Source organism: Phyllostomus hastatus, unplaced genomic scaffold, assembly GCF_019186645.2.
Source record: "Phyllostomus hastatus isolate PE091 unplaced genomic scaffold, TTU_PhHast_1.1 phas_scaffold_755, whole genome shotgun sequence".
Lineage (NCBI taxonomy): Eukaryota > Metazoa > Chordata > Mammalia > Chiroptera > Phyllostomidae > Phyllostomus > Phyllostomus hastatus.
This window is the reverse complement of record NW_025334039.1, coordinates 7330154-7346380: the sequence shown is the minus strand read 5'-3', so window position 1 is coordinate 7346380 and position 16227 is coordinate 7330154. Positions and strand designations below refer to the sequence as shown.

Below are 16227 nucleotides of genomic sequence, written 5' to 3'. Positions count from 1 at the left end.
AGCTGATGCTTAAAACTTGGAAACCACTACATCTCTCTGAAAGTCCTGTACTTAATTCAGTTCTGTGGGATTTAAGATTCAAGGTCACCCTATTTGTGCTCTGCAGAGTGATAAGTAAGATGATTGATAATTTCAGTGGGGCCACGCAAGTGCACATCCACTGAACAGAGTGTGGTATGAGAACTGGCATCTGAGGAAATGAAATGCAGTTTCCCCGGATTTCCCTGTGCAGCAGGCTTGTCAGCAGGTCTTTCTGTGGGCAGCCGTCATCGCGTTTGAATTCACCACAATATAGATTAGTCCCTTGTGACATATCACATACGTTCCGTAAAAGCCTGATGCAGTTCGTAAGCCCGTGTCAGTAGTTCTCAAACTTCAGGCAGCCTCAGAATCACCTGGGGGACCCGGGCCTCATTCCCAGAGTGATGATTCAGTAGCTCTCCTGTGAGGCTGGAGAATTTTCATTTCCAACAGGTTCTCAAGTGAGGCTAATATTAGCTGCTGGTTCTGAAACTTGCTTTGCAAACCACTGGTCAGTATGATAGGCCCATCTCCACCTTCTCATTAAATTAAGCATTTGCCTGACTGTGAGTGGAGTGAATTAAAACCCAAATTAAGTAAAACCTGAAGGAAACACAACGAAAAGATCCTCCCAACTTTCATGGCACAGTGGAAATGTATGATCTGTACATATTATTGGATTTTAGCCTGTTAAATGCAGTACATCCCAGATGCTTAATGGAATGGGGAGTGGGGATAATGCTTACTTTTACCCAAATTTCCCAAGCAGCCTTCATAAATATTAAACACAAAGCCTATCTTTAAATAGGCACTAAAAGTCTTTGGGCAAGTTTCTTTACATCTTCGAGTCTAAATTTTCCACATTTGTAAAAAATGAGGAGGATACTAATTCCCACCATGTAGGGTTGATATGAGGTCAGTGCCTAGGATGTAGTGGATCTTCAATAAATAGTATCAATGATTATTTGATCATACTGTTATCTAATAGTATTAATATTATCATAGTATTATCATACATAATAGTATTAGTATTAGCATACTATTTATGATCATAAATAGTATCGATGATTATGTAGGATTTATAATAATAACCTTAGGTCTTTTTATACCTCCCATTCCCTTTCTGCCTCTGAAAGGGAATCTGCTCTCTACTCTCCAGTCTGTTACCCCATAGTAACTAGTCTACCAGCTGTTCTGATTTTGTCATTTTCTCCACTTAATCTTCCCTATCCAGGCCCTGTCCACTGCCCACACAGTAACCGAATTTAAAACCCAAGGGTCATTCTGGGTGATGTTCCCCCTCCCGGAGTCAGTCTCTCAGGTTCTACAGATGCTGCCCCAGAAATACCTTTGAATCCATACACTATTCTGCATTTCCATTGCCGTTGCCTTAGCTAAGCTCTCATTGCCTTGTGCCCATTTTATGCCGATTTATCTTCCTTCTCTGTTCTCACCCCCTTCCATACTCTCCTCTGGCCATCTCCCTAAGTAGAAAATCTGATCATGTCACTTGTTGGCTTCACCATAGTGGGAGAATAAAGTTACAAGTCTTCGGCTCTAAACACAGCCTTTATAAATTGTCTTTACGCATCTCTCCTCTCCCATAACTCTTTGTGCCATCCACATTGAACCACTTATGGCTTCCAAACACCTTATATTTACTTGGGCCTTTGAATTTAGTGGTCCTTTGGGGAGGTTCTTTCCCATCTTGTTTACCAAAGTAATGCCCACTCAGTCCTCAGAACTCAGTCCACATGGTTGGGCATTTTGACCAGGATAAATGAGGCCTTTTCTCAGTTCTCCCACTGGTATCCTATGCCCCCTTCAGCTTGTGCTACAATCTATGTAGATGTCCTTCTTTCCACCTGGATGGTGTCTAAAGACAAGGATAGCTCATCTAACTCTATATCCTAGCACATAGTAGGTGGAATGAGTGAATGAATGTATTTCCATACACATCTGTGAGGACTGGAGTGGGGGGAAAAGTAGAGCTCAAAGAAAAGCATAGAAAGACCAGGTCTGCCTGAAGTGTCAGACAGATTTAGGACAGAAACATTTGCTAATGCTCTGGGCAGTGAGGGCTTGAAAGAAAAAATTGATAAAAGGAAACATGTTCTCTGAAGGTTGAATAGGACATCAGGTCCCACAGGCCTGCAGGACTGATGGCAAAGCAGTTGAAGCTAGAGGAAAAGCTAGAGAGTGCAGCTTGGGGGTCCAAGGCACAGATGTAATGACTTCAGCCAGGGGGGTGGGTAGAATTTCCCAGGGCAGGGATGCGGAGAGGGAAGAGGAGAGGGCCAGTGGCCATTCCTTAGAAACTTTACATTGAGGAAACAGGAAGAGAGGGGAAGAGCATGAAAAGGAACAATTTAAGAAGTAGGAGGAGAACGAAGGGAAGGCAGTGTCAGGAAGGAGCTTCTGAAAGAATGGCTGTTCTGCAGCTACGGATGAAGGATAAGAACTGAAACATCAGTTTTTGGTTACCACGGTAACCACCACGCTAGCGTCTCCATGGAGTGGTGGTTCTCAGATTTTAGCATGCATCGGGATCATCTGCAGGGCTTTTTCGTACTCAAGTCACTGGGCCCATTCCCAGAATTTCTGAGGGGAGGCTCAATAATGTGCTTCTCCATCGAGATCCCCAATGATGCTTATGTTGCTGGTCTAGGACGCTGTTTTCAGACTGATGGCCACCAAGTGGAGGGTCATGGAAACCCAGCTACAGCTGGTGGAGAACAGATGAGGTCTGGATGGATTAGAAGCATTGAGGGTTACTGCTATCTTGATGAGTTTTATGGCAGAGGAAAGGAGAAAGAGGGGATGGGATTTAGAACAGGAGCCGAGAGGAGAGAAGCAGAGGGGCACGTTCAGTCGTATATTCTCTGTGTGTGTAGAGGGGAAGCTTTGAGTGAATAAGAGCTTGGGAAATCCTTGTTTCTAGAACTGGAAGAATAACTTCCTAAACACTGATCTCTGGCCTGGAAAAGCTGATGCTACTTTGAGTGCGTAAATGACAACCACAGATGAATTTAGGCGTTAGATGGCTCTAGAAGATTCCAGGGGTTGGGGAGGGATCATCTAACTACAGTGGTATGATACTTTGATTCAGAATGGCCTCTTAGGATACATTTTATTGCTTTACCATGTGGAATTAAATTTTGGATATCCCTGTGGTGGTATAACTTGGTGAAGCCCAGTATCTGGTGTAAATTTTAAAATGAAATTTGTCAAAGCATTTTGTGTGTACTTAAGCTCTTGCTTTCACCCCTGATTGGGCTGATGTAGGTGATGAAGAGTGTCTGTCTCTTTGTGGCCGGGTCTGATATTACAAACTGAAAGGCACGTGTACCGTTTCTTGTTCTGGTTGTACACCAGTGATACCACATCGATTTCCAGTACTCTCAAACTCTCACGGCATACCAAGAATGGGTACTTAATTTCGCATTTAGTTTCATCCGTACAAATGATATCTCATTTCATTAATTCATGAAAGGATCCCTGAAATAAACCTATCTCCTTTAAGGATAAGACAAATGATACCATTAAAAAGTTTCTGAGCAGGCAGAGAAATAAAGTTATCTTTTCACAAATATCTTTATTTTAAAAAGTCATCTGACTCCCATAAGGCATACTTATGTGGTTCAGACATATATTTTTGGAGTAAATGCTCCTTTTATTTTTCATCCATATACTCGGTTTATTAAGTGCTGCTTTGACTAATCTTGGGGCCGACTTAACAGGCATTCTAAATTACCTCTCCAGTGAACAGAGGGAATTTACCATCTTTCTTCTGCCTTACAGTTTTTGCCTTCACCAAATAGTACAAATGTAGTCTGTAAAAGAGTGAATTACAAAGTTACCTGATTGTCGTGGGTGGCTTGTAGCTGATGCCTCATTGCTACTCATTCCTTTCCCTCCACTCCCCCACCCCCACACACACGCTGCCTGAGGCTATCCCGTGCAGCTGTTGGCAGAATGAACGCTGGACTCTGCTGCATTATGCATTCAGCACAGTTGTAATCTTGTCAGATGAGTATGCAGGCAAAATGACACAAGGCCTTGTGTATTTCCATCCCAGTTTTAAAAAATTAATATACGTTAATGTTCCGAAGCCTAGGTACCCTTCTATAAGGTATTTAGGTTGTGTCCCAATTAGTAGCCTTGTGACCTAAAAAAGAATCATATTAACTTCCAAAGATCCCTAACTTCTGTCCAAAGAGAGGCTGTGAGTACAGGGGCATTGGCTCTGAGAAGAGGAAAAAGAAATCCAAGCCTGTGGGTGTCTAACTGTTATCAGTCCGGGAGGGCTTCAGTAACTGCGATGCAGGGCTGTGCGTGAAGTCTTCATTAAAGGAAAGAAAAAAGGAAGGAAGGAAGGAAGCAAAAAGAACTCACTCGTGTGTTCCCTCTAGGCCTATCATCCCCGAAAATGTAATCTATCTGTTCGAAACATGATGCTATTATTATCATATTCTGGTCTGGGGAAAAGCGGGTGTCCCTGAAGTAACCTGTTTCATTTCGTTCAGCCTAATTAAGTTGTCATTAGAACAAACTCCCTCCTGGGTGGTGAGTGGCTCAACGGAAAGGCCTTTGTCTTCTGCTCCTGTAGGGTACACCCACAGCATCCAGGTTGGGGCTCTGCACACAGTAGGTGACTTATAAAGGCCTACTGATAGGTTAGCATGGGGGTAGTGAAGTCCTTTGCATGTGGCCTTTTCCGTCGTCATCACCACTCCTGAGGTTAGGATTTTCTCCCCTTTGCAGCCGAGGGAACCGAGGGCCAAAGAGGCTCCGGCAGAACCTTCCCAAGGCACGTTTCCAAGGCACGTTCCTCCCCGAGGGGAGGCCCAGCTCAGCTGGGGGGCAAGTCCTTGCCCATTTGCTCACTTTGTTCTACCAGCTATTTCCAGCTACCCAGAACCTCGCCTGCCATGAACCAGCATCCGAACTTATCCCAACTTACCATGAAAGTTCTCACCTTTTAGTTCAGATATTAACTTGACAAGTTAAGGCCAGGAGTGACCGAGTAGACAATCCAGCTTCTCTTTATTGATTTGCCCTTGTAGACTGGAAGAGAGCTTTTGCTTAGTAAGTGGCAGAAATGGAACAAAGTGACAGTGAGTCAACCACATCCGTGCTAAAGCTTTAAGCCAGTGTTTTTTCTTGTCCCTATCAGTGGAGACTTCATTAAATAAGCCCCACTCCTACGCTGAAGAGGCAAATTGGGATGCTTCCTGCTTGGCTGGTTTCTCAATTTGCACCTAAGTGAATTTCAGGACTGCCTCTTCAGGGAAGTTTACTAGGTGTGAGATGGAAGCACAGACCTCAGTATATACAATTGAGGACCCTAGTGCTGGAATTTCCATTGAGAACTCTCTGCATCAAAGTTCACTGTCATCATTTTCTTCATTCTAGATACTACCACTTAATTCAGCATTTTGTACGTCCCAGGCATTGTGCAAACACTTGATGTGCATTATCTTGTACTGTCCTCACCACTGCCTTATACAATGAGTATGTTAGCTTGAGAGAGGTTTAGTTACCTGCCCAGCATGGTGCGCACCACTAGCCAGCTCTGCAATTGGATGTGAACCTGCTTCTGACTGATGCCCAAGTCTTTCATTCTAGGTGAAAGGTTATCCATTATGCATTGTGAAAAGGAAGGCTATTTATTAACTCAAATTTGTTTAGAATGACTTAGAAAAAAAATCCCAGAACTTACTTATAAAAAATTGTGTATTCTTACACGTTTAAACTTCAGTCACCTTGGAAGTACTCTCCACTTCATGCAATATATCTATCGAGAAGGAGGATATACAGATGACTCACAGACATATGAGAAGATGCTCAGCATCACTAGCCATCAGAGAGATGCAAACTAAAACCACAATGAGATACCATCTCACACCTGTCAGAATGGCCTTCATAAACAAATCAACAAACAAGTGCCTGTGAGGATGCAGAGAAAAGGGAATCCTAGTATACTGTTGGTGGAAATGCAGACTGGTGTAGCCACTGTGGAAAACAGTATGGAATTTCCTCAAAAAAATTAAGTGGAACTGCCTTTTGACCCAGCAATACCATTGTTGGGATTATATCCTAGGAATCCTGAATCACAAATTCAAAAGAACCTATGCACCCCTATGTTCATAGCAGGGCTATTTGCAATAGCCAAGTGCTGGACAAAGCCTAAGTGCCCATTAGTAAATGAGTGGATCCACTGCTCAAAATAGTTTTTGGACTGATTGATTTTGATGCCTTTTAGTACTTCTGCTGTTTTTTTGTTTCACCTCTTCCACATTGGCAAAAACATTTCCCCTTGAGGACTTTTTTCATCCAGGGACAAAAAAAAAGTTGTTAGGGTGAGATCGGACAAATAGACAGGGTAGGACCCTGAGGTGATTATGTTGTATTAGTCAAAAACTGCTAAACATTCAATGCAGTGTAGACACGTGCGCTTGTCAATCACCCATCATGAAATGGGCAAACTCACTGAAAGAGTCTAAAAACAAGTGCTGAAGCCTAAGCAGCCTCTCACAACAACGCCAACTCGTACACTGATGCAGATGGGTTCCTAGAACACTCACCTGGTGGGGGAAGCCGGTACTACAAGAGGCCCACCCTCCAGAAGATTAATTCCAGTTTTTTGGGGAGGTCCCTGCAAGTCACAACCAAAATGTAGTATCTAAAAAGCAGCTGAAGAGGATACTAAGGTTCAGTGACGATAAAAGGCTTGTCCCTGGCCACGCTGACATACAATGGCAGAATAGGTAACCTAATTTGGGTACCACGCTTTCCAGCCTGGTGGCTTTTGCACTTCGTGTTTCTTCTTTGCATGATAGAAGGGGACCCTCAGTGATATCTGAGTGGTGCAGTTTGGGGACGGGAGTATGTCTGCAGGAGAATAGCCAATTGTCCTCCAGCCACAGAGAGACAGACCCTCGTTCCCAGAGCCACCCAACTGGCAGGTGGGGACAGCATGTGGAACGTCAGCCCCAGCACTGGGAGCCAGGCAAGCTGTGGCCAGGTCTCCAGGAGAAGGTCCCACCAAGATTGTTGTAAGAGGTGTATTGGTTTCCTGTTGCTGTCGCAGCGCATTCCTGCAAACATAGCTGCATAAAACAACACAAATTTCTCATTTCACGGTTCTGCAAGTGAGAATTCCAGGGAATGGGGACGTAACTGCTAGTTCTCTGCTCAGAGTCTTCCAAGGCTGAGATCAAGGTGTTGGTCAGAATTTATTCCCAGACTCAATTCAGGTTGCTGGCACAGTTCAGTTCTGTGTGGTTGTAGGGCTCTGTGTCTTCACGGCTCGTGGGCAAAGGTGGTTCTCAGCTGCAGCCGCCTGCCCTTCTGGCCCTCTTCCTCTTCAAAGCCAACGTTGGGCAGTTGAGTTCCTTTCCCACTTCGAATCTCTCTGGCCCGTCTCATCTCTCCTGTCTCCAGGTGGAGGAAGTTCTTTGCTTTTAAAGGGCTCATGGGATTAAACTGGGTCCAGCTGAGTAATCCACATGCTCTCCCTAGTTTTAGGCCTGTAACCTCACTCCCATCATCAAAGTCTGCTTTGCCACGTCCCATAACACGTTCCCAGGTCCTGAGGATTTAGGATGCATCAGCTTTGGGGGTCCATTCTGCCAACTGGCAAGGAGCACAGACTGCTGACCACGTTTGATTACTGGTTTCTGTCATTGTGAGGAGGACCCAGCGTGGACCGGCGTGCATGATGGCACGTGGACAATCCATGCCTGGTCCCCCTGCTTCTGCTCAGGCTGCCCCAGGGAAGGCCAGACCATAACCCCAGGCCCCCATTAGTGTCTCAGGGGCTTTAATCTTAAGATATCTTTTGAATATCTTTCTTCCACGATAGTGTTTAAAAAGCCCAGTTCCTCGGTTTGCCATCACGCTCACATTAGCTTCTGCAATCCTAAAGAAGTTTTCAATGACACTACTATCTCCCCAAAGCATTCTCCAAATGCTTCTCCAAAGCATTCTCCAAAGCATTCCTTGCACACCACCATCTTTTATAAACCTCCCAACAGCCCCGGAAGGTCACGGTGATTGTAATGGTGATAATGATACTCCCATTTAAAAATGCTTGGCCAATGAGGCTCCAAAAGGTGAGTGATTTGTGGGAGGTCACACAGCAGATAGCCACAGAGATGGGATTTAGACATCCCCATCACAAATCCCAACTTCTTTCCATGAGGCGAGCAGCTTCCCCTCCCTTCCTTTTCGCTTCATCTTGCTCCTCCTCATTTTTCAATTAATCATTTCCATTTCCTTGTTCTCCTCTCTCTTCACCATCCCCATGCTTCATTTATGTTGCAGTGCTACAGGCTGTTTACTTAAAGCTGCCATTTCATTTCCATAGAGTGTTTATGCCTGATTTTTCACAGCTTTATTTGTTGGTATCCACGCTGAGTCCTGTGCCCAGCTACGTTTAATTCACAGCCCCTGCAGGCAGAGCCCAGATTCCGTGGGAATGTGGGTTTTGCACAGTGCAATCCAGTCGGTGCTGCAGACTGGAGATGTGCAGGAGGCAAAAACTCTATTATGAAAACCCTCTGAGCCAATGTCCTCGTTTTCTTTAAGGAAGTAAAATTTTGTATGTAACATATTAGTGTCAGGTGTATGACATTATAATTTGACATTTGCATACATTACAAAGTGATCAGCACCGTAAGTCTAGTTACCATCCATCACCATACAATGTCCTCTTTCTTGAATGAGTTTTAAGGCAATCAGATAAAATAAAGCTGAAGGCCATGGGGAAAGCTTAGACTAGGAAAGTCTGATTTATGATTCCATTTAAGGACTAAATCATTGAACTTGGGCAAGTGATGGATGCTGATGAAGCACAATTAACTTTGAATTGAAAAGAAAAAAAAGACAGCAATGTGAAGAGGCAAGCTCAAATTCTTATTTTTGAAAAGAAAAAAAAGATAGTAATAATAGCCAGTGCTGGTTGTATGCCACCCACAGTTCTAGACACTTTATATACGCATTAGTTAATCATCACAACCGTGTGAATTTATCATATCATGCCCATTTTACAGATAAGGAAACTGATAGAAAGGTTAAATAACTTGCCCAAGGTCACGCTGCTGATATTTACAGAGCCAGGATCTGAATCCAGGCAGTCCAGCTCCCTGTCCTCAGTCACTGTCACACTGCTGCTCTGAAACTCATGCTTCACTAGATTTTAAGCATCTTTTAAGAGACAGCGGTGGGGGGTGGGGACCAGGAGGATGGAGGAGACAGGAGGTTTTCCCCATTGTGAGGGCTTGAGGCCTTCCCAATCCACTCTTCTTTTCTGACTACGTGCCCCCGGGGGAGACTCTTTACTTCTGTGTGTGTACGTGGTGGGGGGTTTTGAGAGGAGGGGCCTAGAGAAGCTGAGAGGTTCTCTCCAGTTTGAACAGTCAGGGGTTCTGAAAAAGCACAGCCACCACCAAGCAGAGTGGCGGTCAGGTGAGACTGGAACAATGCTGAGAATAAAAGAGGTGGTAAAAAAAAATAATACTTTGCTATCATTTTTCATTTTGGAGTTGATTGTTAACATAAAATAATTTTTGCAGTTGGGTGTTTCACTGAAAAGGGTAAATTGCCATGTAAATCTTTTTAAAAATTGGAGAAAAGCAAACCATGCTCAGGTTCCATGTGCTTTCAGTGAACAGACTTAGAAGGCATTTAGATGTTTCCTTCTTCAGAGGGATCTGTCCCTTCTGTAGCCTTGATGTGACGAGTTCTATTATCAGCCAGCTCAGTGGGGTGATTCCTAAAATCAGGGCTCCCAAATCTGCACTCTGGCCCTGGCTTTATTCATTGGTTGGGTGTTAGGGTCTGAGTAATCACCCCTCTCCGCCATGGATCTCTTCCGTTATGTGTAAAATGAGTGTGGTACCTGTTCAGTCTGCCTCACAGAGATGCTATTTGATATGTGTTCTTGAGGGGAAAAAACCTAGTCTGTGGCATAGACACCGGAGTAGCACAATCACTGTCAAGTCTGCTGTGGTTTTGCCCTTTGCCGGTGGGTGCTGTGAGTGATTGAAAATCTTGTCACTTGGAAGCCAGATGTTTTCATCAGCAGAAGTCAGAGGGGATGGGAGGTGGCCAGTGGAAAACTGTGGCTTGAAAACCACATTTAAGGCACTTCTGTTCTCCTCGTCTCGATATCACGTGTGCTGTGGCCAGAATATATGCGCGTCACGGTGCCCCAGCAGCATGAGAACCATGTGGTCAGTGCAAAACCAGAGACGTGAAAACGAAGGAGCCTGCTGTCTGCTGGGAAGGTGCAGAGAGGGCGTGAGAGGCAGGAAGCAAACCATGACCCCAGGCTGTCTGCACAATGCACCCATGGGGTTGGGCTGTCAGCCCTCCTGCCCGGAGTTAATATGGCCCCAGCTCTTCCCTAAACAAGGGAAAATGAAATTTTCCAAGCACAGAATGAGTTTCTAGAACCTGCAGAATATAAGACATGAACGTCTCTGCTGCTTTTCTTGAGGGACTGTGACCTTCCTTTCCAGAGCCCCCCAGTCTTGTTGTGACTCCTTGGTCTTTCACTGGCACCACGCATGGCAGCAGCCTCAAAGACACCGAGCCCCGTGGTGAAATCGGAAAGCCACAAGAGTTGTGGCTCCCTTCTTTCCATCTGCAAACTGGGGGCACGGGTTTCCGAGGTGCAGGGAGAGTGCCCACAGTGTGCGGTGTCGTCATTATGGCCCTGGGGAGACTTCCCGCCCGTGTTACCGTGTAACGCTGACACTCTATCCTTTGGTTTTGCCTTTCATGTACCGCAGGATCGATAAACAAATAAGCAGGTTTCGGAGATGGTTACCTAAGAAGCCAATGAGGCTGGACAAGGAGACACTGCCAGACCTGGAGGAGAATGACTGCTACACTGCCCCTTTCAGCCAGCAAAGGATCCATCAGTGAGTGTTTCTGCGGGAAGCCCTTGTCTGACCGAGGATGAGCCGTTGTGGGAGAGCCTTGTCCTGCACAGCTTGGGCTCCCCGGCCTGTGCAAGGAGGGACGGCATAGGGCCTTTCTCCCCTGGGGGGTCCCGTGAGTGTTCATACCCCATTTATGGCAGTCAGGGTAAGGACTAACCAACAATCTAACCAACAATCCCTGCATCTCAGTGGCTCAGCACAAAAGAACACACGTTCACATGTGTGTTAAGGGATGACCTTCTGCATAGTAATGCAGAAACCCAGACTCCTGCCTTGTGGCTCTGCCCATGCCCTGTGCTCAGAGGCCCCTGCAGGCTCGTTGGCACCTCCCAGTGGACAGAGAAGCTGGTCTGCACCTCTCTCTGTTGGAAAAGGGGTTGTTGGTTGGTTTGTTTTAAATCTTCGTTCACGTCTCAGTTGCCCTTCCTTCAGCAACTAAGCTGCCCCGGGAAAAGCCACATTACCTGGCATCTGGCTTCCTGGCTCATCGATCGGACAAATCTCTGAACAATAAATAATCACTTTTGCCATATAGGGGTGGGGGAGGAATTGGCTAAGAAATTGAGCCTTTGAGGACTTAACAAAAGTCATAGAGAATTGACTCTGAAGCTTCTGAGATGACAAGAAATCACGGCCAGATGGCAGGGTTGGTGGTAGGAGAGAAAAGCCTGCCAATGATGGTAAACAGCTAGGCAAAAACAGCCTTTCCAGAGGGGAGGGTACCCCAGGCCAGCCCGGCCTCTCTCTCAGCCAAGCTTCAGGAATTCCTGGCTCTCCCTGCGCCAGCCAGAGAGACAGCCTCAGTAAAAATGACTTACCTGAGGGGAGGAAAGAGGAGATAGATTTTAAAAGAATAGATTGCTGACTTTGAGAAAAAAATTAACCAGATGGCAGTTGTTAAGTTGCAGAGGGTGCAAGACGGGGGCACGTTGTAGCAACAGAAAATGAAAGTCTCTGGACTTCTAGAGAGGAAAAGAGAGAAGGACCATTAAAACAGATGTTTGTGCATCAAAATAAATAATGCATGATGCCAGGGAAGCAATTCAGTAAGCCCCTGAAGTAACCAAACCCTAGATCCCACAGGTCAGAGCAAGGCCCACCCAGCCACCTAAACGGGTCATTGAAAAAGACAGGAAACTCACAGCTCGGCCTCAGAGTCCTAGTTAAGTCTTCCCTGGGAAATAAGAACTGAGAGGGACTTCCTGTTACCTGTTACGAGGGAGGTCAGGACCTGCAGGTGTTCTCTTAGGAGAAAAAGACAGATGAAAACTATGTTCCTGCTCTTACTTGAAACCCTCGTCATGCCTACATTGTTCAACTTGAAGTTTCTTACACAAGTAATTGTTTGGTTTAAAATTCTTCTGGAGTAGAGTCTGACTCACATTCAGGTTTTCCCTCTGCTTCTCCCCCACCTGAGAGAGTGCCTAGCACAGTGCTTGCTGGCTGGCTGGCTGACTGGATGGATGGATATACAAATAGGCTGATGGATGGATGGAGGGAGGGAGAGAGAGAGAGAAAGAGGAAGGGTGGAGGGAGGGAGGGATCAGTGAATTATATGGTGTGTACTCTGGGGTTTGTTTTACTTTAAAGACATACTCTAGGTAAATGGAAAAAGAATGGGATGGATGGATGGATGGTTGAAAAGATGGATGGAGAAATTAATGAAGTATACGGCATGTGCACTGGGGTGTTGCTTTGCTTAAAAGGAGTAAAGATAAATGGAAGAGAAACTGGATGGATGGATAGGTGGATAGATGGATGAGGAATCAATGAAATCTATGGTATGTGCCTGGGTTTTTGTTTTACTTCACAGATATATAGCTAAATGGAAGAAGAAGGTTTCCTACTACTCATCTTCATGCTGGCTCCATTTTTCTGATATTCTTGCTTCAGAAAAAAATTTCCTAGCATGTTCCTGAAAGTGAGAAGCTGGGTACCGATCAGAATCTCTAGGTATTAGAACCAGGAATCACATCTTGATAAGTGTTTTAAAGTATATGGTGAATGCAGACGATAGCCTGTGGAATGGGGGTATTCAGCCATCTCTCTCACATGTATGAGAAGCCTTTTCTGACGTGTTTGCATATTCATTCACTGAGTAATTTATTCTTTCAACAGTCACTAGTTTGGTGTCTACTTCTTGTCAGGTAGTGCCTGGGTACAGAGAATACACAGATACGTTGTACACAGTGTTGACCCCAGCATAGTAAAGATGGAAGACCATTTAAAATAATTATACACTGTATAACAGTGTGACTTGAAAGACAGAGTGCTTCATGCTCCAGATTTGTTGGGAGGTTGCTAAGAGATGAGGGTTGGTCACAAGAAAAGGCGTGAGATGGATCTTGAAAGACCACACTCGTCCAGGTGGGTAAGGGGGGGAACAAATCTCAAGAAGAGAGAATCACGTAAGAACAAAGGTCTGAGACAGAATGGAGTGTTTGAAGAACTACAAGTAGTTTCTGTGGATGGGAATAGGGTGCAAGAACACCTGGTGTTATTGTTTTAAAAAACAGAGTGATCAGTGGAAGAGGAGCTTCCAAGGCAGGAGAACTAAGGAAAAAAGCAGAGGAACAGCCAGAACAAAGGGAACCTAAGAACCAGACCTTACTGGGACCAAGAGGACAGTTTTATCTTGCACTTGGGAGATGAAAATTCAACAAGATCTGGAATGCTGTGGGCAGTGGGGATTTCACTCTCTTTGAAAATTGTCCTGCCATCCAGACCACACCCCTTTAACCAACGTGTGTAGGTAGGGTGCGCGGAACGCTGGCTGTCACGTTGGAAGCAATTGTTCAGTGCGGTCAGGAAGACATTCCGCTAAGCATGCTGTGGGAGCGATGTTAGTGGCTTTAAAGTAATCAGAAGTAGGTGGTTCATGAGCTTTGGGGGTTATAACATGATCTGCTCGTTTTCCAAATGCAATTCCAAATCCCACGTGATTTCTTGGTTTTGCAGAATGTTTGATACTGTGTTTGTCTAGGAATAGAAGAGAATAGTAGGTGTCTGTGTGCATAAATGCCATAGAAAAAGAGATAAAGAGAATCAGAAGTTTAATGAAGAGTGGTCAAAGTGGGAAAAGGCCTTAAACACACTCTGCTCTCGGAATGAAAACCCAGCCTCCTCGGCGAGCTCACGCACGCCTGCCTGCACCCCCTCTCGCGTGCTGTGGCCGCACTGAGCCGCTTTGATCTCCTTAACTCGGGTGTCCGCTCGCCTCCTGTCTGCACGTGCCCTTCCCTCTGTCTGGGAGTCCCTGTCTCTTAGGCCCCCTTCCTTCAGGTTTCATCTGAGAGATTCCCTTCAGAAATTCTTCCAAGATTTCCAGCCTCCACCCCCAATTCTGGCTGATGTCTGCTATGTCTTGGTAATATATGTTTTCCTATTATAGCTCTTCATTAATAATACCATCAAGTTTAATTGCTTTCTCCTAGACTGTACGTTCCTTGAAAGACTGTGTCTGTATCATCTTTGAATCCCATCGTTGGTGCTTCATAATGATTTGTTAAATGAGAAAATAAGTGAATAGATAAAAAATGAAAACAGGGGAATCACGTGTAAAGAATAAAGGTGATGTAGCCCTGGCTGGCATAGCTCAGTGGATTGAGCTCAGGCTGCAAACCAAAGCATCACAGGTTCAATTCCCAGTCAGGGCATATGCCTGGGTTGCAGGCCACGACCCTCAGCAACTGCACATTGATGTTTCTCTCTCTCTCTCTCTTTCTCCCTCCCTTCCCTCTCTAAAAATAAATAAAGTCTTAAAAAAATAAAGAATAAAGGTGATGTCAAGTTAGCTCACTGCACACTCATCTCAAACAAAACTGAAAACATCTCCTCCCCAAACACGGCCCATGTTCATTTTCCCCTATCCAGTGGGCAGCACTAATATTTGTCCAGTTGCTGACGTGAGAGCCTGGAAGGTGTTCTAGGTACCATCCGCACCTTCGCTTCCCACGTCTTATGGATCCCCAAGGGCTGATGGTCTTCATCCTAAGTGTCTCTTTAATTCAGCAGCTTCTCTCTGTCGTGACCACCATCACCTCTCTTGCAAAATCTAGATATAATATAATAGGTCTTCCTGGTTCTGTCCTGGCCCACCTCGGATCCATTCTCACAGGTGCAGGCAGAGGGATGTTTTTAAAATGTACATCTAGTCCCATCATGTCGCCCTGTTTAAAAACCTTAGAATAAATCTCAGAATTACTGAGGTGACCAACAAGCGCTTGGATGGCTGGTAGGTCATCTCAGTAATTCCTTTCTGCTAACTCCTTTTCAGCTTTGTCTGCCTTCACTGCCTGCCACCACTCACCTCCTGTGATCCGACAGACACAGCCTGTCCCTCGGTTCTTCAGGCACTCCCTGCATCACGGCACTTGCACATGCTGTTTTTTTCCCTAGAATTCTTGTCTCATTCTCCCCCTTCATCTAGTTTGCTTTCATTCATCCCTCAAAATTCTGCTCCAAAAACTCTTCCAAAGGAAGCCCTCCTCCCATCTTTCCAAAGAAAAGATCTCCTTGCTGAATACCCTTTTAGCTGTATGTTTCTTGAATAACATTTTACTTATTTAGATATTATATGATTAATGCCCAACTCTCCTGCTAAACTTCAGACTCCATGGAGGCATAAGCCATGTCTGGTTTTGTTCACCACTATGTCTCCAGTACCTAACGTAACGCCTGTCACACAATAGATGCTCAGCACTTGTCTACTGAATGGATGAAGTAAGGATAAAAGTAAAAACAGAAGCAGGAAATAATATAATCATATATCTTTATAGTTTGAGCTACATTGTACAAAAAACTTAAATTTGAGAATTGAGTAAAAACAAGTAGCATTGTGTTTGAACATATATCTGTGTTTCGGAAGCAATAAAAGCAAACCTGCACGTACACCTCTCTCTAAGTCAATGTAGGATATCAGTGGTCATTTTACCGTATCACCCAAGGTGGGCCTACGGATGGGAAAACTCTTACTAGAGGCCAGACATTATTTGAAGCTCTTTAATTCTCACAACAGCCTGATGAGAGAGGAGGTGTTACCACCATTCCATGGATGAGGAAGGTGAAGCACAGAGAGGTTGAGGAACTGTCTCGGGTCGCACAGCTAGGGTGGCGAAGCTGCCTGAGCTGCCCCAGATATCAGCGTTTCCACACTACGGAAGTTCACTGTGGTTCACATCCGTGTCCCGTGTGGGTCACTGTGAGGAAAGAGCTGCGATGTCTCTGCTCCAGGCAGTTTTTCAAGGTACCGGGC

The 16227-nt window shown here is 45.1% G+C and overlaps 1 protein-coding gene across 1 annotated transcript in view; it reads left to right on the top strand.

The window, feature by feature from the left end:
* The window catches only part of ANO4 (anoctamin 4), a 190167-nt gene that overhangs the window by 75814 nt on the left and 98126 nt on the right, over positions 1 to 16227 (top strand). The window contains exon 8 of the mRNA XM_045826360.1: positions 10821 to 10952. Within this exon, the coding sequence (XP_045682316.1) occupies positions 10821 to 10952 (132 nt within the window). The remainder of the gene's footprint in view (positions 1 to 10820; positions 10953 to 16227) is intronic.